Source organism: Heptranchias perlo, chromosome 2, assembly GCF_035084215.1.
Source record: "Heptranchias perlo isolate sHepPer1 chromosome 2, sHepPer1.hap1, whole genome shotgun sequence".
NCBI classification, from domain to species: domain Eukaryota; kingdom Metazoa; phylum Chordata; class Chondrichthyes; order Hexanchiformes; family Hexanchidae; genus Heptranchias; species Heptranchias perlo.
This window is the reverse complement of record NC_090326.1, coordinates 73,612,256-73,637,959: the sequence shown is the minus strand read 5'-3', so window position 1 is coordinate 73,637,959 and position 25,704 is coordinate 73,612,256. Positions and strand designations below refer to the sequence as shown.

The 25,704-nt window shown below is 43.7% G+C and overlaps 1 protein-coding gene across 2 annotated transcripts in view; it reads right to left on the bottom strand.

The window, feature by feature from the left end:
* The window catches only part of top2b (DNA topoisomerase II beta), a 159,172-nt gene that overhangs the window by 9,387 nt on the left and 124,081 nt on the right, over positions 1–25,704 (bottom strand). For both annotated transcript variants that reach the window (XM_068002898.1, XM_068002906.1), the window contains exons 34-36: positions 15,059–15,178; positions 5,784–6,014; positions 5,593–5,684 (exon numbers count right to left, since the gene is read on the bottom strand). In XM_068002898.1, coding sequence (XP_067858999.1) covers positions 5,593–5,684; positions 5,784–6,014; positions 15,059–15,178 — 443 coding nt within the window. The remainder of the gene's footprint in view (positions 1–5,592; positions 5,685–5,783; positions 6,015–15,058; positions 15,179–25,704) is intronic.

The window sequence follows — 25,704 nt, the reverse complement described above, 5'->3', positions numbered from 1 at the left end:
GTTCAATGAAGAGTGTAGAACAGCATGTCAGGAGCAGCACCAGGCGTACCGAAAAATGAGGTGCCAACCTGGTGAAGCTACAACTCAGGACCACATGCATGCTAAACAGCGGAAGCAATGTGCTTTAGACAGAGCTAAGCGATTCCACAACCAACGGATCAGATCAAAGCTCTGCAATCCTGCCACATCCAGTCGTGAATGGTGGTGGACAATTAAACAACTAACGGAAGGAGGAGGCTCTGTAAACATCCCCCCATCCACAATGATGGTGGAGTCCAGCACGTAAGTGCAAAAGACAAGGCTGAAGCGTTTGCAACCATCTTCAGAGAGAAGTGCCGAGTGGACGATCCATCTCGGCCTCTTCCAGATATCTCCACCATCACAGAAGCCAGTCTTCAGCCAATTCGATTCACTCCACTTAATATCAAGAAACGGCTGAGTGCACTGGATACAGCAAAGGCTATGGGCCCCGACAACATCCCGGCTGCAGTGCTCCAGAACTAGCTGCGCCTCTAGCCAAACTGTTCCAGTACAGCTACAACACTGGCATCTACCCGACAATGTGGAAAATTGCCCAGGTATGTCCTGTTCACAAAAAGCAGGACAAATCCAATCTGGCCAATTACCACCTCATCAGTCTACTCTCAATCATCAGCAAAGTGATGGAAGGTGTCGTCGACAGTGCTATCAAGCGGCACTTACTCACCAATAACCTGCTCACCGATGCTCAGTTTGGGTTCTGCCAGGAGCACTCAGCTCCAGACCTCATTACAGCCTTGGTCCAAACATGAACAAAAGAGTTCAATTCCAGAGGTGAGGTGAGAGTGACTGCCCTTGACATCAAGGCAGCATTTGACCGAGTGTGGCACCGAGGAGCCCTAGTAAAATTGAAGTCAATGGGAATCAGGGGGAAAAATCTCAAGTGGCTGGAGTTGTACCTAGCACAAAGGAAGATGGTAGTGGTTGTTGGGGGCCAATCTTCTCAGACCCAGGATATTGCAGCAGGAGTTCCTCAGGGCAGTGTTCTAGGCCCAACCATCTTCAGCTGCTTCATCAATGACCTTCCCTCCATCATAAGGTCAGAAATGGGGATGTTCACTGATGATTGCACAGTGTTCAGTTCCATTCGCAACCCCTCAAATAACGAAGCAGTACGAGCCCGCATGCAGCAAGACACGGACAACATCCAGGCTTGGGCTCGTAAGTGGCAAGTAACATTCGCGCCAGACAAGTGCCAGACAATGACCATCTCCAACAAGAGAGTCTAACCACCTCCCCTTGACATTCAACGGCCTTACCATCGCCGAATCCTCCACCATCAACATCCTGGGGGTCACCACTGACCAGAAACTTAATTGGACCAGCCATATAAATATTGTGGCTGCAAGAGCAGGTCAGAGGCTGGGTATTCTGCGGCGAGTGACTCACCTCCTGACTCCCCAAAGCCTTTCCACCATCTACAAGGCACAAGTCAGGAGTGTGATGGAATACTCTCCACTTGCCTGGATGAGTGCAGCTCTAATAACACTCAAGAAGCTCAACACCATCCAGGACAAAGCAGCCCGCTTGACTGGCACCCCATCCACCACTCGAAACATTCACTCCCTTCACCACCGGCGCATTGAGGCTGCAGTACCATCCACAGAATGCACAGCAGCAACTCGCCAAGGCTTCTTCGACAGCACCTCCCAAACCCACAACCTCTACCACCTAGAAGGACAAGAGCAGCAGGTACATAGGAACAACACCACCTGCACGTTCCCCTCCAAGTCACACACCATCCCGACTTGGAAATATATCACCGTTCCTTCAACGTCGCTGGGTCAAAATCCTGGAACTCCCTTCCTAACAGCACTGTGGGAGAACCTTCACCACACGGACTGCAGCGATTCAAGAAGGCAGCTCACCACCACCTTCTCAAGGGCAATTAGGGATGGGCAATAAATGCCGGCCTTGCCAGCGACGCCCACATCCCATGAACGAATTTTAAAAAAAAGTTTGTGTGTCATCCTTCACAGACGCTTATCAAATCTCAGTAATTCAGAGAAGGCCTATCGTGAATAACAAATTGTACTAGGAACTATAGATTTGACATATATGCCTGTACTGGTATAATCTGCTATGGTGTATAGCAGATTTAGAGTACCAAAAATGGGGAAAAAGCAAAGTAATGTCAGCATCTCCAGCAAGGGACTGGCAGCTAAAATGTTTTGGTTGTGGTGTACCCAACTTCACAAGCTGGCCTGCACTATAACTCCTCAAACATTTTTCACCCAGGGGAAGAGTTAATTATAGCCAGGGCAGCTACTGACAGGAAAGAACCTGTTAGGATTTCCTGAGGAAAGGAGACCAGCACAAGAAGGGGCAGAACAGCATATTTTAAATTTATTCAGGGAAAAGAATGACAAACAGGAATCCACATTTTCTGGGATAACAGCAAAACTCATCAATATTTCACAGTTAATCACCAGACCTTATATAGGCCCAATCCTTGCAGTGGCAAATTCTATGAGCACCAGACCCACTGGAGTAGCCAACAGAACATCTGAATGCTGGTGGGAAAAATTCAATCAGGACTATCCATTAATTGAGAATTTCAGAGCCTGATCTGTATGACCAGGTTTAATTCAATAACAAATAATGGGAAGGCTCTTCATAAACTGTTTTCAGTCAGATAGAAATCTGTTGATAGATCTAATGAACTACAAATTGTAAGACCACAAATTCCCTTAGCTCCGTTTGCTCCGTAACGAACAGAGAGCTAAAACAGAAGGTAGCTAGGCAATTATTTGCTGTTTTCTGACAACTGGAGCAGACTGATATGATTACATACAACAACACAAGAAAGTTTTCTCCCTTTGCCATAGCCCCATATCACGAGTCACCAATGAAAAAAACATAGAGAAGATACTAGCTGAAGGTATAGTTGAGCAAGTCACAGGCTTGTCCTGTGGTCACTGTCCCAAAACCATCTGGAAGCTAGATTCTGCGCCAGCTACAGAAGATTGAATGGGGTGACTGTTAAAAACAGATATTCTATGGCTCGAGTGGATAACCCTTTAGACTTTGTCAAAAAGTAAATCACACTGGGCCTGGCTTCTAGATATCTGCAAGTTGCTGTACATTCTGACAGCAGGTCCAAGAAGGCATTTTACTCTAGCTGAGGGTTGTTCCAATTCAAGGTATTACTATTTAGCTTGTACAACATTTCCTGCTACATTCCAGCATCTTATAAATCATGTGTTGGCTGGTCTGATTTACAACTGTTGTGTAGTGTATCTGAACTAATTTGTTGTGGCGATACTGGAACATTAGAAAGATCTGTGGCAAGTGTTCTCCTGGCTGCAGAAAGCAGGATTGGCTGCAAAAATTAAAACATTTTTGAGGATGGAAATAACATTCCTGGACATAATGGGAGTCAAAATTCCTTATGTCCTTTCCACCACTGAAAACGTAGAAGAGGGAGACTTCCAGCCGGCCTGATGTTAACACTGTCCCAAATCCCAGGAATGGGGCCATTAATGAAAAGGGGGCTCATTTAGAAAACTGATGTGAGCCATCCACTTCCATATTTACACAACAAGCACGCCTGCATCATGCAGCCAAACTTTCCCCTGACCGCAGGAACTGGTGTGATATCTGGCAGGGGACGTCATACTGCTAGCCCCATCCCTTCAGGACAGAATTTCCCAACATTAAGAAGGGTAGTGACCTGATGAAACCAAGTCCCCTTGCTTGCTATATGTCCTTGTTCCATCCTCCAAGGCTGAGGAATTTTTGGGCCCTTGTCAAATAAGCCAGATCCTGGAAATGTAACAGTTTTAACTACAATTCCTAAGACTATGTTGAATACCAGACTATTTCTCAGAACAGTAGGCTACTATAGAAAGTTTCTTGGAGTCTATGGGGTAGAAATTCGGACGCAAGATCTATTCCCTGCGCCTGAATGTGTCGCGCCGTCCCCCCCACCCCCACCACCCGATATTTGGCCTCATTTCAATGGAGCTGGCGTGGCGCAAACAGACAGCTGGCGAACAGTAAACCAAGATCGGGCCGCTGAAAGGAGGCCAGGGAAATCGGAAGTCAGGAAGGGGGACAGTGGTGCGGTGGCCCACATTCTTTAAATGAGAGGTCGGGAGTACAACCTTAGCATTGCACGATCTTGGCTCAAACACAAGATTATTCATTGCTGGATGATCACATTCTGGTAGGGAATAGGTGGAAATCAGTTAGGCAATGCAGAGTCTTCTGGTCTCTAGAATTTTACTCTGATCACAGACCTGAAGTGGTGTCCATTTGTTCACCACACCTGTAGAAAGCTCCAACTATGAAAGCAGCAGGAAGAAAGTTTGACCTCTGTAATGGATCTAGAGAATGGCTAAGGAGTGGCTTTCTTCACATATTCCAGACATCATTGAAAGAACATGTGCTGCATGCCTTGCAGGGAACATAGCTCTCTACAGCGAAGTTAACTTCCAGAAAAGCGAGCTATAAGGAATGATCAAAGAGCCTGGGCTGATAAAATCATAGACGAGGCTGAGGAAACCTGCTGAAACAACAGAACCAGAGGTGCATCTGCAGCATTTAACAGATTGAGACATGAAGGACTCCATATTTATTATGTTCATTCTCAGGATGTGGGCATCACTGGCAAGACTGGAAATTATTGCCCATCCCTAGTTGTCCTTGAGGTGGTGGTAGTGGGACTTCTTCACTGCTGTCCGTGTGGTGAAGATGCTCCCACAACACTGTTAGGTGGAGAGTTTCAGAATTTTGACCCAGCAACAATGAAGAGACAGCGATATATGTCCAAGTCAGGATGGTACGTTACTTGGAGGGAAATTTGGAGGTGATGGTGTTCCCATGCACCTGCTGCTGCCCTTGCACTTCAAGGTGGTGGGGGTCGCAGGTTTGAGAGGTGCTGCCGAAGAAGCTGTGGCAATTTGCTGCAGTGCATCCTGTAGATAGTACGTGCTGCAGCCACGGTATGCCAATGGTGGAGGGAGTGGATCTTTAAGTCAGTAGATGGGGTGTGGACTGCTCTGTCCTGGGTAGTGTCGAGCTTCTTAAGTATTGTTGAAGCTGCACCCATCCAGACAAGTAGAGAGTATTCCATCACACCTCTGACTTGTGCCTTGTAGATGGTAGAGAGGCTTTGGGAAGTCAGGAGATGAGCCACTCATTGCAGAATACCCAGCCTCCGATCTGCTCTAGTAGCGACAGCATTTATGTGGCTGGTCCAGTTCAGTTTCTGGTCAATGTTGACCTCCAGCCTGTTGATGGTTGGGTACTCGGCAATGGCAGTGCCATTGAATGTCAAAGGGAGGTGGCTGTGCTCTCTCTTGTTGGAGAATTCTATGTCACACATTTGTATAAGTATAAATTTTTAGTTAACATTTATATTTTCAGACAAAAGACATTTAGCCTTAATAAGTTCTAGGTCATTTTAGTGATAAGGTCCATATCACAGTTTGAAAAGTTACTACCCCTGGTTTGTATAGACTTTTTAAACTGGCTTATTTATCGACAAACTTTGAAAGAGGGCTAGAAAAAACACACAATTTTTGTAATATAGCAACACTATGTACAAACCTTGCTTGCTGATGATTTATTAGACTTCTTCACAGGAGAATATTCATCATCTTCAGAGCCAGATTGTTTTCTCTTCTTTCCTCGGCTTTTACCTGATAGGAAATCGCTCAGTATTATTGTCAGAGAGATTTTAAGATGAATTGAAAAACGTGGTAGCTGTTTTGTTGGTACAAAAGTCAATGTTTACATACCTTTTGCTCCTCCCGATTTCTTTGGCATGCCAAAGCCCAAGTCTGACTCGGAATCAGAGTCGACACGTTCTGCTTTCTTAGGTTTAGGCGTCTGCTTCCGTTTTGCTGATGCTGCCTTTTTTGGCATGCCAAAGCCCAAGTCGGAGTCAGAATCGACATGCTCTGATTTCTTAGGTTTAGGTGGTCGCTTAGGCTTAGATGTACTATCAGTGGTGGGTGTTTTTTTTACAGCTGGAGAGGAAAGAAAAGATTGAATTAAAAACATTTATATAAGTAAGCATGTTTAAAACAAATATTAAGGCAGGATACCAAAGATAAAAATGGGAGAAGGGGCAACGCTGTTAATCTAAGATCAGCACTGGAACTTATGATATAGCCTGACAGCCATACTCACAGAATCATACCTTTCAGCCAACGTCCCAGACTCTTCCATCACCATCCTGGGTATGTCCTGTCCCACCGGCAGGACAGACCCACTAGAGGTGGCGGTACAGTGATATACAGTCAGGAAGGAGTGGCCCTGGGAGTCCTCAACATTGACTCTGGACCTCATGAAATCTCATGGCATCAGGTCAAACATGGACAAGGAAACCTCCTGCTGATTATCACCTACCGTCCTCCTCCATGTTGAACACCACTTGGAGGAAGCACTGAGGGTAGCAAGGGCACAGAATGTACTCTGAGTGGGGGACTTCAATGTCCAACACCAAGAGTGGCTCGGTAGCACCACTACTGACCGAGCTGGCCGAGTCCTGAAGGACATGGCTGCCAGACTGGGCCTGCGGCAGGTGGTGAGCGAACCAACCACGAGGGAAAAACTTACTTGACCTCGTCCTCACCAATCTACCTGTCGCAAATGCATCTGTCCATGACAGTATTGGTAGGAGTGACCACCGCACAGTCCTCGTGGAGACGAAGTCCCATCTTCGCACTGAGGACACCATCCAACATGTTGTGTGGCACTACCACCGTGCTAAATGGGATAGATTCAGAACAGATCTAGCAGGTCAAAACTGGGCATCCAAAAGGCGCTGTGGGCCAGCAGCAGCAGCAGAATTGTATTCCAGCACAATCTGCAACCTCATGGCCCGGCATATTCCTCACTCTACCATTACCAACAAGCCAGGTGATCAACCCTGGTTCAATGAGGAGTGTAGAAGAGCATGCCAGGAGCAGCACCAGGCGTACCGAAAAATGAGGTGTCAACCTGGTGAAGCTACAACTCAGGACGACATGCATGCTAAACAGTGGAAGCAACATGCTATAGACAGAGCTAAGCGATTCCACAACCGGCGGATCAGATCAAAGCTCTGCAGTCCTGCCACATCCAGCCGTGAATGGTGGTGGACAATTAAACAACTAACGGGAGGAGGAGGCTCTGCAAACATCCCCGTCCTCAATGATGGCGGAGTCCAGCACGTGAGTGCAAAAGACAAGATCGTTTGCAACCATCTTCAGCCAGAAGTGCCGAGTGGATGATCCATCTCGGCCTCCTCCCGATATCCCCACCATCACAGAAGCCAGTCTTCAGCCAATTCGATTCGCTCCATGTGATATCAAGGAACGGCTGAGTGCACTGGATACAGCAAAGGCTATGGGCCCCGACAACATCCCGGCTGTACTGCTGAAGACTTGTGCTCCAGAACTAGCTGCACCTCTAGCCAAGCTGTTCCAGTAAAGCTACAACGTTGGCATCTACCCGACAATGTGGAAAATTGCCCAGGTATGTCCTGTCCACAAAAAGCAGGACAAATGCAATCCGGCCAATTACCACCCCATCAGTCGACACTCGATCATCAGCAAAGCGATGGAAGGTGTCGTCAACAGTGCTATCAAGCGGCACTTACTCACCAATAACCTGCTCAACGATGCTCAGTTTGAGTTCTGCCAGGACCACTCGGCTCCAGACCTCATTACAGCCTTGGTCCAAACATGGACAAAAGAGCTCAATTCCAGAAGTGAGATGAGAGTGACTGCCCTTGACATCAAGGCAGCATTTGACAGAGTGTGACACCAAGGAGCCCTAGTAAAATTGAAGTCAATGGGAATCAGGGGGAAAACTCTCCAGTGGCTGGAGTCATACCTAGCACAAAGGAAGACGGTAGTGGTTGTTGGAGGCCAATCATCTCAGACCCAGGACATTGCTGCAGGAGTTCCTCAGGGCAGTGTCCTCGGCCCAACCATCTTCAGCTGCTTCATCAATGACCTTCCCTCCATCATAAGGTCAGAAATGGGGATGTTCACTGATGATTGCACAGTGTTCAGTTCCATTCGCAACCCCTCAAATAATGAAGCAGTCCGAGCCCGCATGCAGCAAGACCTGGACAACATGCAGGCTTGGGCTCATAAGTGGCAAGTAACATTCGCGCCAGATAAGTGCCAGGCAATAACCATCTCCAACAAAAGAGAGTCTAACCACCTCCCCATGACATTCAACGGCATTACCGTCGCCGAATCCTCCACCATCAACATCCTGGGGGTCACCATTGACCAGAAACTTAACTGGACCAGCCACATAAATACTGTGGCTACAAGAGCAGGTCAGAGGCTGGGTATTCTGCGGCGAGTGACTCACCTCCTGACTCCACAAAGCCTTTCCACCATCTACAAGGCACAAGTCAGGAGTGTGATGGAATACTCTCCACTTGCCTGAATAAGTGCAGCTCTAACAACACTCAAGAAACTCGACACCATCCAGGACAAAGCAGCCCGCTTGATTGGCATCCCATCCACCACCCTAAACAGTTGCTCCCTTCACCACCGGTGCACAGTGGCAGCAGTGTGTACCATCCACAGGATGCACTGCAGCAACTCGCCAAGGCTTCGCTGACAGCACCTCCCAAACCCACAACCTCTACCACCTAGAAGGACAAGAGCAGCAGGTACATGGGAACAACACCACCTGCACATTCCCCTCCAAGTCACACACCATCCCGACTTGGAAATATATCGCCGTTCCTTCATTGTCACTGGGTCAAAATCCTGGAACTCCCTTCCTAACAGGACTGTGGGAGAACCTTCACCACACGGACTGCAGCGGTTCAAGAAGGTGGTTCAACACCACCTTCTCAAGGGCAATTAGGGATGGGCAATAAATGCCGGCCTTGGTCAGCGACGCCCACATCCCATGAACGAATAAAAAAAATATAGGGTATAGTGCAAATACTGAATCTATCTGGTCAGAGTTAAGGAATAAAAAGGGAAATCTTATTCTATTGGGAATATGTTATAGATTACCAAATGTTGGAAAGGAAATATAGAAGAGAAATGTAAATAAATTAGAGAAGAATGCAGGGACACAATTGGCCTATAAAAGTGGGCATCTTTTAATTACTCAAAGATAGATTGATATGTGGCACAGAAGGGGAGCGGTTTCTACAATGTGTCCAGGACTGCTTTCTGGATCAGTATGTTTTTAGTCCAACAGCAGGGCAAGTAAGTAACGTAAAAGTAGGGAAGCATCTAAGAAACAGTGACCAGGACATAGTCAGGTTTGATTTTTAAAAAAGTGTGATCAAAGATTAAAGGCACTTAGAGAAAGGTTGTGCAGCAAAACCTAGAGTTCCTTGGATGAGTTGAGAAATTAAAATCAAAATGAGACTTAAAAACAAGGCAGATGGCAAATCCTGGGCTAATACAAAAGAAAATCAAGCTGAATGTAGAAAATATAGAGGAAAAGCAAAAAAAGAATAGAGAGGCTAAAAGAAAGACAGCCAAATAACAAAAGGAAATAGTAAAGCATTTTATAAACATGTAAAAAGTAAAAGAATAGTTAAAGAAAGGGTAGGGCCAATTAGAGATGAAAAGGAAATCTTCTCCAGGATAAAGAAAAGGCAGAGGTACTAAATGAGTACTTTGCTGCAGTTTTTATAGAAGATTGTGTTAGTGGAAGTACAAGAGGAGGTGGTGAAATAATTAGATAGATAAATACTGAAAAAATTGGTGGAAACAAAAAATAGAAAAGACACCAGACCCTGAAGCATGCATCCTAGAATGCTCAGGGAAGTCAGAGAGGAAACAGTAGAAGTTCTGACCACAGTTTTTCAAACATCCTTGAATATGGAAGTTGTGCCAGAGGACTGGAGATTTGCCAATGCATTGGGCTTTTTTCAAAAAGGGAGAAAGGGATAAACCAGTCCACAGTTGACCAGTCAGCCTAACATCGTTAGTGGGTAAGCTTTTAGAGGCCATTATGTGGCATAAAATTAAAACTCACCTAGAAAGATAGGGTTAATTAAGGACAGCTAGCACAGATTTCTAAAAGACAAGTCATGTCTGACCAGTTTAGTAGAATTCTTAATGAAGTGTTTTGATAAAAGGAAATGAAGTGTTGTGTTTGTGGATTTTCAAGAGGTATTTGATAAGATGCCGCAAATGTGGCTTGTTGATGAAGAGCAGTGGTTAATGGATCCTTTTTGGATTGGAGGGATGAAAAAAGTGGTCAGAATAAGAGGCGTAATATTAAAATTTGCAGATTACAAAAACTGTGAATATGACTGTAGCAAGTTCAGGAGAGGACAGACAGATTGGTGGATTGAACTGATAAATGTCAGAGAAAATATACCCAAATGGTAACATTTTAAAAGGAATAAAGTAGCAGAGAGACTTAGGAATTCAAATACACATCTGGAAAAGCTGAAGGACAAGCTTATAAAGCTGTAAAAAAAAAAGCATATGGAATCCTAGGTTTTACAAAAAGGGGCAGTTAAACAAGGCGGTAATGTAAAGCTACACAAATTATTCGTTAGGCTGCAGTCACAATTCTTGGTTCAATTTTGGGCACCCTATTTTAGAAAGGATGTCAAAGCCATGGAAAGGGTGGAGAAGAGATTCACTAAAATGACAGCAGCAATGAGAGGCTTTAGTTATGAGGTGAGTCTTAAGATCAGAGAAGGATAAGAGGGCTCTTAGGACACAGAATGCCCTACCAGGAACGGTGCTGGAAGGAAATGCCATAGTATGTTTTATGGGGGAGGAGGATAAATATTTAAAAGAAAAAAATTAAAAGGGTATGGAGAAAAGTTAGGAGAATGGGATAAGTGGATAGCTCTTCAGAGAACCAGCACAGGCACATTTGCCCAAAGGAACACTTGTAAAATTATATGACTGCTTAAAATTTTTATAATCAACAAATTGGCTCTCTTTTAATGGAGGAAGTACACATTGGTGGATAAAACTCTGACATAAAATGAAACTCAAACTATGAAAAAATAACCATTAACTCTTACAATAGTGACCTCAGTAGTTTTACCATTTGATAGGGTAATCAGTTGTACGTGGAAGTCGTACGAAAAATGGTCATGTTTGCCAACTACACAAAATGTATTGTGAATTAGGAAGCCAAATATTCAAACAGAATTCAGACAAGCTGAGCACCTAAAGCATTGAATATTTCTAAACACAAGATAATTATATTAGGTGTAAAAATAATAAATATAACTTAAAAACTCAGGTCTCCCCTGGATACCTCCTCAAGCTTAGTGGCATTAGTTGCTCTGTAAGTGGTCTGATCATCTTACTATAATCAAACATTGACTCACACTGTCCTATATCTACTTGCACAATAGCATAACCCATTGTATAACTCTGCACTGGATATTCATATTTTCACATATATACCTCTTCAATCTCTCTGAAGACAGACCAAGCAAACAGTTGGTGAGATAAGGTTTGATATGAATTGTTCACTATTTTTTTCACAGTGAGTCAGAATACCTTGAGTTGGAAACCATCGGGTCCTGGAGATTTGTCTATTTTAAGTCCCATTATAAGAACATAAGAAATAGGAGCAGAAGTAGGCCATACAGCCCCTCGAGCAATAAGATCATGGCTGATCTTCAATCTCAGACTTTCCCGTCTGATCCCCATATCCTTAGATTCCCCTAGAGTCCAAAAATCTATCCATCTCAGCCTTGCATATGTTCAATGACTCAGCATCCACAACTCTCTGGGGTAGAGAATTCCAAAGATTCACAACCCTCTAAGTGAAGAAATTCCTCCTTATCTTAGACTTGAATGGCCAACCCCTTATCCTGCAGCTATGCCCCCTATTTCTAGACTCTCCAGCCAGGGAAAACAATCTCTCAGCATCTACCCTGTCAAGTCCCCTAATAATCTTGTACGTTTCAATTAGATCATCTCTCATTCTTCTAAACTCCAGAGAGAATAGGCCCATTCTACTCAATCTTTCCTCATTGGACAACCCTCTCATCCCAGTAATTAATCCAGTGAACCTTCGTTGCACTGCCTCCAAGGCAAGTATATCCTTCCTTAGGTAAGGAGACCAAAACTGTACGCAGACTCCAGGTGAGGTCTCACTAAAGCCCTGTACAACTGTAGTAAGACTTCCTTACTCTTGTACTCCAACCCCCTTGCAATAAAGGCCAACATACCATTTGCTTTCCTAATTGCCTGCTATACCTCCATACTAACTTTTTGTGTTTCTTGTTCGAGGATACCCAAGACTCTCTGAACACCGACATTTAACAGTTTCTTACCATTTAAAAAATACTCTTTTTCTATTCTTCCTACCAAAGTGAATCTCACATTTCCCCATATTATACTCCATCTGCCACCTTCTTGCCCATTCACTTAATATGTCTATATCCCTTTGCAGGCTCTTTGTGTCCTCTTCACAGCTTACTTTCCCACCTAGCTTTATATTGTCAGTAAACTTGGATATATTATGCTCGGTTCCCTTCATCTGAGTCATTAATATAGATTGTAAATAACTGAGGCCTAAGCACCGATCCTTGCGGCACCTGACTAGTTACAGCCTGCCAACGACCTGTTTATCCCTACTCGGTTTTCTGTCCTTTAACCAATCCTCTATCCATGCTAATATATTACCCCCAAACCCATGAGCCCTTATCTTGTGTACTATTTTCTCTATTACCATTTTTTACAACTTATATTAAGTCCACTAAATTCCTCCCCATGCCTTATTGTTAGGTTCCCTTGTACTTCATCACTCTTTTGCTATTAACTTTGATAGTCCTTGCAAATTTTTTTTAATATCATATTTCCTTTTGGGAGATAGCAAATCGGCAGCCCATTTTACACCCCGCCCGATCTTCCTTTCCCACAATGGAAGAGGGCAGGGTCTAAAACTGGTCACCGATACGTTATAAATGCAAGTAATTGTTATTGCCTGTTTTGCACAACCGTCAAAGACCAATTTCACCACCCTCTGAAGTTTAAGGAAGTATTGAGATTACACTATAATGTAGACAGATAATACTGCAAGTAGCTCTGTTCACTAAATTATATATTAAAAATGCTGAGAGTCGCAACATTCCATTTCAAATTAAATGGAAAATCTCAATCAGCATAAAAAAGTGCCCACATTTACCTGTAGTACCTGTCACAGCTATAGATGGGGTGTGGTGATGAGGCCATACAACGTTAAAAAGATTGGTCATGTAACATTAGTTTGGACAAAGCAAAACCTGCTAGTGTAAACTGAACATCTAACTCTCCATGCTCTTATACACAATCAGGTGGCCCCACATCAGTAGGTTTACTTTAGGAAATATGTCAATATTAACCTTTCTTGTAAGTTTTCTCTTAGCAGTTTGCGATGATTTTTTCCTCTAGTACATGATCAGTAATATAGATTTTATTTTTTTCAAGCGCACTGAACTGACACCGCGTCATTTCCAAGCAGTGGTCCATTCTGCCCACCAAAATATAAATGCACTTTTCTATTCCTTCAGTTCATTGATGTGGTGCTTCCCAGGCCCAGCATTTGAGCAGAGAAGGTTATTGACATTAATGGCCAGTGAAAGTGGGGTCAGGGGAGCATCACCACTCCCCTTCCCCGGGCCATAGCCCTACTAGGCTCTCAACAGAGACTACTGCGGACCTGCTGTGTCTCGGCCATTGCATGTTAAACTGCTTGCAACTACTGCTTGCCTCAAATAGCAGAGTTGTGAGAGAAGCCAGAGAAACCCACCCTTCCCCTGCAAGAAACACTCTGGCTTGCCCTCAGATATTTTACTGTGCTGTTCTCTCTTTCCTCCCCTCACCCCCACCCGCTAAGACATTTGACTCTCCTTCTACTCCTACGCCCCCCCCCCCCCCCTTCTCTGCTGTAAGAAGAACAATCCCAGCTTCTCTAGCCTCTCCACATAACTGAAACCTCTCATCCCTGGTATCATTCTAGTAAATCTCCTCCCAAGGCCTTGACATCCTTCCTAAAGTGTGGTGGCCAGTATTGGACACAATACTTAAGCTAAGGCCTAAATAGGGCTTTATAAAGGCTTAGCATAACTTCTGTGCTTTTGTACTCTATACCTCTATTTATAAAGCTAAGGGATCCCGTATGCTTTTTAAATAGCCATATCAACTTGTCCTGCCATCTTGAAAGGGATCTTTTACGTGCCTCTGAGGGGACAGATGGAGCCTCAGTTAAATGTTTAATCCAAATGATAGCACCTCGACAGTGCAGCACTCCCTCAATACTGCACTGAAGTGTCAGCCTAAAGTATGTACTCAAATCTGAAATGGGCCTTGAACCTACTTACTCAGGTGTGTGTACTGCCAATGAGCCTTAATGTACAAACAGTATACATAAATATTGAGGAACACTATAAATAAGGAGTCAAGTTTTTTTCTCACCTTGAGATGGTTACTTATGAAATAATCTATTACCTAGATCAGTAAATGCTGAGATGGTAAAAGTCTTCTGACAGAAAAATGCAAGATGGATTTCTGGTTTAGGGAAGTGGGGCAGAAGCTTAGATCCCAATAAAGATTATGCAGAAATGGCTAACTGAATCAATTATTGTGAGGCCTGTATCAGTTTGAAATGAAATAAAAACAGAAAATGCTGGAAACACGCAGCAGGCCAGATAGAATCCGAAGGGAGGAAGGTGGGGATTAACATTTTAGGTAATGCTGGTCAGATTTCCAGCATCTGCAGTATTTTACTTTCAGTTTAAAATGAGTGAGCTAAAAGCCTTTTTCAGTTTGTGACGAAGGGCCTCTAATCAAAATGTTAATCTATCTCTTTAGTTGCTGATGGGCCTGCTGTATATTTCCAGCATTTACTGTTTTTACTGCAGGCTTTTTCACTTTTTTTTTTATACAGGGTTAGTACTGATGCTAAAAACTAATTTTTGTTTCTTCAGGCAACAAAAAAGAAGTTCTATAATTGTTATTGCTGTTGCTGGCCCATCTCGCTCACCCTTGCCACTGATTTTATTTGGTAGCTCTGGCCCCGCTTTTTGCAATCCTCAATTTGGTAGCAAACAAAAGGATAAAAAGCTGCTTACCCTTCTTAGCAGCAGGTATAAGTGTCTGCGATTTGGCAGGAGGCTTATGCAAGCTTTTGATACTACTGAGAGATGAATGTACTGGAGAGGAATCTTCGTCACTGTCTGATTTTAAGATATCTGTAGAGAAGAAAATCATTCAACATCATGAATTAACAAATTAAAGAGTCAAGCTTACATGCTCAATAACAAGAACTTGCCATCAAAAATTGTAAACAATTTTACAACACCAAGTTATAGTCCAGCAATTTTATTTTAAATTCACAAGCTTTCGGAGGCTTCCTCCTTCCTCAGGTGAACGATGTGAAGGAGGAAGGAGGACGAAGGAGGAAGCCTCCGAAAGCTTGTGAATTTAAAATAAAATTGCTGGACTATAACTTGGTGTTGTAAAATTGTTTACAATTGTCAACCCCAGTCCATCACCGGCATCTCCACATCATCAAAAATTGCTTTAATGTCGAAAAACATCCAAGGCACTTTACAAAGGCAGGAGGAAAACAGGTACTGAGTCAAAGTCGATTTATAATCCAAAAAATGCAAGCCAAGGCAAAGGAGATATTAGGAAGGGTGACCAAATATTTAGTCAAGGAATTGGGTTTTAAGGTGGGGGGACTAAATAAGGACAGGAAGGTGCAGAAGCAGAGGCTTAGAGATGGATTCATCCAAATGTATCCATTCAGGGTATAAAGCGCGGCGGTCCAAGGCCTGAGAGCACAGCGAGAGCGGCAGGGGTATAAAGCGCCGTGGCCCAAGGCCCGAGACCACAGCAAAAGCAGGACCAGCGATCGAGAGCAGCGGGGGTTTAAAGTGCAGCGATGAGAGAGAGCAAAAAATAATCAAGGAGTGATGTCACAGGATAGCAGGTAGGTGACTGGTTGGTGAGTATTACCTTTTTTTGCTCTCTAAGCTAGGACAGTGGTTTAAACTAAGAACTGGGAAACTACAACTATTACTTTATTAAATTAATAGTTTTTAATAAAACTAAAAATATCAAATGAATAAACACTTTAACTAATTAAATATATAAAACAAAGTTAGATAGGGATGGCAGGACAGGTGGTGTGTTGTAACTGCAGCATGTGGGAGTTTGTGGAGACCAGCATGATCCCAGACAACCACATCTGCAGTAAGTGTCTGCAGCTCGAAGAACTTCGACTCAGAGTTTGAGCTGGAGTCCAAGCTACAGACATTGCGATGCATCAAGGAGGGGGTTACCTGGATACTATGATCCAGGAGGCAGTCACGCCCCTTAGGTTAAGTAGTAGTTTAGATTTGGTCAGTGGTCAGGGACAGGAGGATGTGACTGAGAGTCAGGAAGGTATGGGGACCCAAGATCGAGTGATGGAGGAGCCTCAGCCCTTGACCTTGTCCAACAGGTACGAGATACTTGCTACCTGTATGGATGAGAACAAAGACTGCAGATAGGATGGGCAAACTGACTATGACACTGTGGTACATTCAAGTGGGGAGAGCAAAAAGGAATGTGGTAGTGGTAGGGGATAGTATAGTCAGGGGGATAGATACCGTTCTCTGCAGCCACTACAGAGAGTCCCAAAGGCCGTGTTACCTGTCCAGTGCCAGGATTAAGGATAACCCCTTGCGGCTGGAAAAGAACTTGGAGTCTGAGGGGGAGGATCCAGTTGTCGTGGTCCATGTAGGAACCAACAACATAGGTAGATCTAGGAATGGGGTTCTCCTGAGGGAGTTTGAGGAGCTAGGGTCCAAATTAATAAGCAGAACCTCAAAAGGTAATAACCTCTGGATTACTACCTGAACCACACGCAAATTGGCATAGGGTCAAACAGATCAGAGTGTTAAATGCGTGGCTCAAAGAGTGGTGTGGGAGATAGGGGTTTCGATTCATGGGGCATTGGTACCAGCACTGGGAAAAGAGGGAGCTGTTCTGTTGGGATGGGCTCCACTTAAACTGGGCTGGGACCAGTGTCCTGGCGAATCGAAAACTAGGGTGGTAGATAGGGCTTTAAACTAAAAAGAAGTGGGGGGAGGGGGAGAAGGGTCCTGGTAAGGGTACATTTATAAATCTAAAAAGAAAAGTCAAGGCCATAGATCAGTATGGCGATTTGGTAAAGATAAGCAGAGTGTGACAGGAAGGGACAGAGAGTTTAACGGTAATAGTACATCAGTGAATAAAGTCAAATCAGGGAAAAAAAACAGTAAAAAGTTAAAATTAAAGGCGCTTTATTTGAATGCACGAAGCATTCGTAACACAATAGATAAATTAATGGCACAAATAGAGATATATGGATTTGATGTAGTACCCATTACTGAGACAAGGTTGCACGGTGACCAAGGTTGGGAACTAAATATTCCAGGGTAATTGACTTTTCGAAAAGAAAGACAAAATAGAAAAGGAGGTAGGGAAAACTCTCCAGTGGCTGGAGTTGTACCTAGCACAAAGGAAGATGGTAGTGGTTGTTGGAGGCCAATCATCTCAGCCCCAAGACATTGCTGCAGGAGTTCCTCAGGGCAGTGTCCTAGGCCCAACATGCTTCATCAATGATCTTCCCTCCATCATAAGGTCAGAAATGGGGATGTTCACTGATGATTGCACATTGTTCAGTTCCATTCGCAACCCCTAAGATAATGAAGCAGTCCGAGCCCGCATGCAGCAAGACCCGGACAACATCCAGGCTTGGGCTGATAAGTGGCAAGTAACATTCGCGCCAGACAAGTGCCAGGCAATGACCATCTCCAACAAGAGAGAGTCTAAACACCTCCCCTTGACATTCAACGGCATTAACATTGCCGAATCCCCCACCATCAACATTTTGGGGGTCACCAGAAACCTAACTGGACAGCCACATAAATACTGTGGCTACAAGAGCAGCTCAGAGGCTGGGTATTCGGCGGCGAGTGACTCACCTCCTGACTCCCCAAAGCCTTTCCACCATCTACAAGGCACAAGTCAGGAGTGTGATGGAATACTCTCCACTTGCCTGGATGAGTGCAGCTCCAACAACACTCACGAAGCTCAACACCATCCAGGACTAAGCAGCCTACTTGCTTGGCACCCCATCCACCACCCTAGACATTCACTACCTTCACCACCGGCGCACTGTGGCTGCAGTGTGTACCATCCACAGAATGCACTGCAGCAACTCACCAAGGCTTCATCGACAACACCTCCCAAACCGCGACCTCTACCATCTAGAAGGACAAGGGCAGCAGGCACATGGGAACAACACCACCTGCATGTTCCCCTCCAAGTCACACATCATCCCGACTTGGAAATATATTGCCGTTCCTTCATCGTCGCTGGGTCAAAATACTGGAACTCCCTACCCAACAGCACTGTGGGAGAACTTTCACCACATGGACTGCAGCGGTTCAAGAAGGTGGCTCACCACCACCTTCTCAAAGGCAATTAGGGATTGGCAATAAATGCTGGCCTTGCCAGCAATGCCCATATCCCATGAACGAATAAAAAAAAAGGTAGCCCTGATAATAAAGGGTGACATAAAGACAGTAGTGAGAAAGGATCTTGGCTCAGAAGATCAGGAAGTAGAATCAGTATGGGTGGAGATAAGAAATAAAATGGGGCAGAAAACATTGGTGGGAGTAGTTTATAGGCCCCGAAACAGTAGTTACATTGTTGGACAGAGTGTTAATCAAGAAATATGAGGAGCTTGTAACAAAGATAATGCAGTAATCGTGGAGGACTTTAATCTTCATATAGACTGGGCAAATCAAATTGGTAAAGGTATTTGGAGGACGAGTTCATGGAATGCATTCGAGACAGTTTCCTAGAACAACACGTCGTGGAACCAACCAGGGAATAAACTATTTTAGATCTTGTCTTGTGTAATGAGACACGGTTAATTAGTAATCTCATGGCAAGGGATCTTCTGGGGAAGTGATCATAATATGATTGAATTTCACCTTGAGTTCGAGATTGATGTACTTAAGTCCAAAACTAGATTCTTAAACTTAAACAAAGCCAATTACATCAATATGAGGGGCAAGTTGGCTAAGGTTGACTGGGAAATTAGATTAAAAGATAGGACGGTAGATAAGGAATGGCGAACATTTAAAGAAATATTTCATAATTCTCAACGAATGTACATTCCATTGAGAAATGAAAACGCCACAGGAAAAGTGATTCATCTGCAGCTAACTAAAGAAGTTAAGGATAGTATTAGGTTAAAAGAAGTGGCTTATAATGTTGTTAAGAAGAGTAGTAACCTGAGGATTGGGAGAGTTTTAGAAACCAAAGGATGGCCAAAAAATTGATAAAGAGGCAGAAAATAGAATATGAGTAAACTAGCAAGAAATATAAAGACAGATCGTAAGAGCTTCTACAAGTACATAAAAAGGAAGAGAGTAGCAAAAGTAAACATGGGTTCCTTAGAGGTCGAGACAGGAGAAACTATAAATGGGGAATAAGGAAATGGCAGAGACGTTGAACAGATATTTTGTGTCTGTCTTCAAAATAGAAGACACAAAAAACATACCAGAAATAGTGGGGAACCAAGGGTTTAATGAGAGTGAGGAACTTAAAGTAATTCATATTAGTAAAGAAAAAGTAATGGCCGACAAATCCCCTGGACCTGATGGCCTACATCCTAGGGTTCTAAAAGAGGTGGCTGCAGATATAGTGGATGCATTGGTGTGATCTTCCAAAATTCCCTAGATTCTAGAACGGTCCCAGTGGATTGGAAGGTAGAAGCGTAACACCGCTATTCAAGAAAGGAGGGCCAGAGGAAACACAGAACTACAGGCCAGTTAGCCTGACATCAGTTATCAGGAAAATGCTGGAATCCATTAGTAAGGAAGTGGTAATGGGGCACTTAGAAAATCATGATATAATTAGGCAGAGTCAACATGGTTTTATGAAAGGTAAATAGTGTTTGACAAACCTATTAAGAGTATTTTGAGGATGTAACTAGCAGGGTAGATAATGGGGAACCAGTAGATGTAGTATATTTAGATCTTCAAAAGGCATTCGATAAGGTGCCACACAAAAGGTTGTTACACAAGGTAAGGGCTCTTGGAGTTGAGGGTAATATATTAGCATGGACAGAGGATTGGTTCAAGGACAGAAAACAGACAGTAGGAATAAATGGGTCATTTTCAGGTTGGCAGGCTGTAACTAGTGGGGTGCCACAAGGATCGGTGCTGGAGCCTCAGCTATTTACAATCTATATTAATGACTTAGATGAAGGGACCAAGTGCAATGTATCCAAGTTTGCTGACGATACAAAGCTAGGTGGGAAAATAAGCTGTGAGGAGGATACAAAGAGTTTGCAGAGGGATATAGACAGGTTTAGTGAGTGGGCAAGGTGGCAGATGCGGGAAATGTGGGGAAATGTGAGGTTATTCACTTTGGTAGGAAGAATAGAAAAACAGAATATTTTTTAAAATGGTGAGAAACTATTAAATATTGGTGTTCAGAGAGATTTGGGTGTCCTTTGTACATGAAACACAAAGTTAACATGCAGGTACAACAAGCAATTAGGAAGACAAATGGTATGTTGGCCTTTACTGCAAGGGGGTTGGAGTACACGAGTAAGGAAGTCTTGCTGCAATCGTACAGGTCTTTGGTGAGACCACACCTGGAGTATTGTGTACCGGTTTGGTATCATTAAGGATATACTTGCCTTAGAACCGGTGCAACAAAGGTTCACTAGATTAATTCCTGGGATGAGAGGGTTGTCCTATGAGGAGAGATTGAGTAGAATGGGCCTATACTCTCTGGAGTTAAGAATAATGAGAGGTGATCTCATTGAAATATATAAGATTCTAAGGGGGATTGACAGGGTAGATGCTAAGAGGCTGTTTTCCCTGGTTGGAGAGTCTAGAACTAGGGGGCATATTCTCAGGAAAAGGGATCTGCCATTTAGGACTGAGATGAGGAGAAATTCCCTCACTCAAAGGGTTTCTAATCTTTTGAATTCTCTACTCCAGAGGCTGTGGATGCTCAGTCGTTGAGTATATTCAAGACTGAGATTGATAGATTTTGGACTCTAGGGGAATCAAGGGATATGGAGATTGGGCAGGAAAGTGGAGTTGAGGTTGAAGATCAGCCATGATCTTATTGAGGGGCCGTATGGCCTACTCCTGCTCCTGCTCCTATTTCTTATGTTCTTGTGAATTCCAAGGAATGGAACCGCTGAGGCAACTGACAGCATGACTTAAGAACATAAGAACATAAGAAATAGGAGCAGGAGTAGGCCAATCGGCCCCTCGAGCCTGCTCCGCCGTTCAATAAGATCATGGCTGATCTGGTCCGAACCTCAAATCTAAATTCATGTCCAATTTCCTGCCCGCTCCCCGTAACCCCTAATTCCCTTTACTTCTAGGAAACTGTCGATTTCTGTTTTAAATTTATTTAATGATATGGCTTCCACAGCTTCCTGGGGCAGCAAATTCCACAGACTTACTACCCTCTGAGTGAAGAAGTTTCTCCTCATCTCAGTTTTGAAAGAGCAGCCCCTTATTCTAAGATTATGCCCCCTACTTCTAGTTTCACCCATCCTTGGGAACATCCTTACCGCATCCACCCGATCAAGCCCCTTCACAATCTTATATGTTTCAATAAGATCGCCTCTCATTCTTCTGAACTCTAATGAGTAGAGTCCCAATCTACTCAACCTCTCCTCATATGTCCGCCCCCTCATCCCCGGGATTAACCGAGTGAACCTTCTTTGTACTGCCTCGAGAGCAAGTATGTCTTTTCTTAAGTATGGACACCAAAACTGTATGCAGTATTCCAGGTGCAGTCTCACCAATACCTTATATAACTGCAGCAATACCTCCCTGTTTTTATATTCTATCCCTCTAGCAATAAAAGCCAACATTCCGTTGGCCTTCTTGATCACCTGCTGCACCTGCATACTAACTTTTTGATATTCTTGCACTAGGACCCCCAGATCCCTTTGTACTGCAGTACTTTCCAGTTTCTTGCCATTAAGATAATAACTTGCTCTCTGATTTTTCCTACCAAAGTGCATAACCTCACATTTTCCAATATTGTATTGCATCTGCCAAATCTCCGCCCACTCACCCAGCCTGTCTATATCCCCTTGTAGGTTTTTTATGTCCTCCTCACTCTCTACTTTCCCTCCTATCTTTGTATCATCTGCAAACTTTGATATGTTACACTCGGTCCCCTCCTCCAAATCGTTAATATAGATTGTAAAGAGTTGGGGACCCAGCACCGACCCCTGCGGAACACCACTGGCTACTGGTTGCCAGTCCGAGAATGAATCATTTATCCCAACTCTCTGCTTCCTGTTAGATAACCAATCCTCCACCCATGCCAGAATATTACCCCCACTCCAGTGATTCTTTATCTTGAGCAATAATCTTTTATGTGGCACCTTGTCGAATGCCTTCTGGAAGTCCAAATACACTACGTCCACTGGTTCCCCTTTATCCACCCTGTATGTTATGACCACCAATGGTGGGGTGAAGACGAAGTGCACAAGAAACCAGTCAGAGAAATGGAGAGTTTGAGAGGGGTTGTAGGGCTGTAGGAGGCTAGAGGCAGGGATGAGGAACGTGAGGGAGGGACTTAAATGCATGCAGAAGAATTTTAAATCTGAGACATTAGGAGACTGGAAAGCAACGGTCGGGGGTGGGGGGGGGGGGGGGGGAGTGGCGGTGAGCAGGAATTGGTGCTGGATAGGAAAAGGGCAGCAATTTTGGATGAGCTGATATTAATAGAAAGTGCAGGATGAGAGGCCGAAGGAGAGCATTGCAATAATTAAATCTGGAGGTGACAAAAGCAAGTATTAAGGCTTCATCAACAGATGGGCTGAGCTAGGGGCACAGGTGAACAATGCTAAAGAGGTGGATGTAGGCAGTTTTTGTGATGTGGAGGATATTGGGTTAGAAAGCTTAGCTTGGGGCCAAACTGGATTTCGAGGTGGAGACCAGTCTGGTTCACCCTGGAGAAGCGGGCAGTGGAGTTGGTGGTGACAATAAGAGGCTTGTGACAGGAGCTGAAGACAATAGCTTTGGTCTTCTCAATGTTTAGCTGTAGGAAGTTAAAGTTCATCCAAGAATAGATGTCAGACACAAAGTCTGACAGCAGGAAGGCAGTGGAATGGTCAAGAGAGGAAGTAAACAGATAGATCTGGGTATTATCTGCATGCATGTGGAAGCTGATCCCATGTCTATGGATGATGTTACCTAGGGATAGTGTATAGATGAGGAAGAGCAGAAGCTAAGGAATCCTTGGGGAACTCCAGAGGATGACGGTGCAGGGTGACAAGAGAAGCCATTGCTAGAAACGACCTGGCTACAACTGGATAGGTAAGAGTGGAACAGAGTGAGGACAGTCCCAACGAGCTGGCCAACAGAGGAGAATTGTGTCAAAGAGAGGATGAGGAGGGATAATGCACCACAGTCACAAATAATGTCATTAGTGACTTCTGTTAGGGCTGTATTGGAGCGCAGTGATTCAAACAGGGAGTTGAAGAGATGGGCACAAATCTGAGAGACATGTTCAATGACCTTGAAAAGGAAAGGTAGGCTCAAAATGGGCTCAAAGTTAACAAGGACACAAGGATCAAAGGTTGGTTTATTGGTTGGGGGCTGGGGAGGATTGACGGCAGTTTTTTCAAAGGAAGTGGGGGCAGTGCCTGAATAAAGTCAAATCATTTACACTTTGAGATAGCACGAGGGTCAGGAAGGGAAGTTGAGCAGTCAGTAGTTTAGTGGCAATGAGGGTTGAAGGAGCTACAGATAGGTCACATTGACAAGATGAGCTTGGTGAGGGCATGGGAGAGTGAAGGAGAAACTACAGAGAGATTGGGGATTCAGGCTAGAGTGCAAGGGGGAAGATTTGGTTCAGTGGGCAAGGGGAAAGCAGCAGAGGTAGCTGAACATATGATTTCTATCTTGGTGATAAAGAAATCTGTGTTCCTTGTACTTATTGTTAGAAGTACAGATGGAGGGGGAAGGAGTGGGGGTTTAAGGAGGCAGTCCAGAGGAGAGAAAGGAGCCTGAGGTTATCTTTGTCAAAATTGCTCACTAATTTAGAATCACCTAGAAGGACAGTGGAGAGCAAGGCTTGGTGTGGTCAAACCAGATCTGGCGATGGATGACCAAATTACTTGTGCATTGGTGTCACATTTCAAGATTTTTACCTATTTGGCCTTGAAGGCATTTTCGGGTTAATTTATATTAGATGTTGCTATGAAGTTAAATTTAACTCAAGGGGTTAGCACCCAGATATACACAAGGTATATACAAATTAAAATGTAACTAACAGAATTGTGTATATTCATAATACCCTATTAGGGGGAGCATTAGCAGATACCAGAGAGATTTGTACTTATAATGTTGGCTTGGTTTCACTCCTGAGCACAGCAGAACACCTAGCTAAACAGGAGAGGTTCCTCATTCTAGGTGGTAGCTTTGATTCGCAGCTCAGTGAGACAATCCTCAACAGAGGAAGCAGGAGAAGGGGCAGACATTAAGCTTTTGGTTTCCTCTCAGTGTGGAAAAAGATCAGTCTGCAGCAGATTTGAGCTTGGAACAATCAGAGAGAAAAAATGGCCTTGTTTTCTAAGTTAATGCCAGTTAGTCAATGATGCTAACTTATAAAGTGAAGTAAGCCCATATCAAGATAAAAGTTTGAAAAATTAATTATTTTTGATGTTACAAGAAGCATTAGGAAACAGGTAAAACTCACTCTGAAAATAGCATTCTATTCATTCATTAAAATAAACCAGTTTGTTGGTTTACAATTGGCTCTGTCTCACTAGAATGTTTATTGGTCGATCTTTCAAAAGATAGGAGGATCACATGTGGTGGCAAGTGCAAGATCACAGAATCCAGCACAGACAAGTTCATTGTTACAGCACCACGGAGCGCATTATCATACAACTAGAAATTGGGCAATAAAAGTATACACTTGATTGTAGAGGAACATGAGGTCGGCTTATGGAATGACTAGAGACACTGAACCCTCAAGAATATCTAATACAGATACAAAATTTGTACCAGCCCAGTATGCTCAAGTTTGCACATCCTTGATCTTAAGGGAGAGAAGATGGGGGCTGTACCAGGTGAATGACAATGATAGCAGGCAGTTAAGGTTTTGGTAAGGACAACAGGATTGAGGGGAGAAAGTGGTTGAACAAATCAATAACTCCAAAAGTATCGTGGCTAAAGGCTAAGGGCCAAAGGCTGCGTAGCAGAGTTTGAATGTGTGATAAGTGGCTCAAGTTCAATTGTTTCTAAAGCCTTCAAGGACAACATTTCTTAATGAACAAAGCTAATTATGCCATCGCTACAAAAAATCTAGATAAAAAACCATTTACCACAAGATTTTTGTAACTTCATTACTCAACAGCACAGACAAATTCAACCAGGTATCATGAAGTTTAAAACTATGCACTGCCTCAATAAATCAAGTAAAAAGTCATTTTGTTATTGCAGAGTTATGATATAACCAAAATATTATGGCAAATTTAAACTCCTATTGTCCTCCAGTTCCAATAAATTTACAAACTGAGATAGCAGTCGAAATATGTGCACATCATAGTGCCACATTCCACTTAGTTATTCAAAGAACAGAATAGTTAAGTAATGATAGGAATGTTGGTGTAGTTTGCAGATATCAGAGATCTGACTAGATATCAACCATCAGCCTGGAGAGTATCATGTTGTCAGAC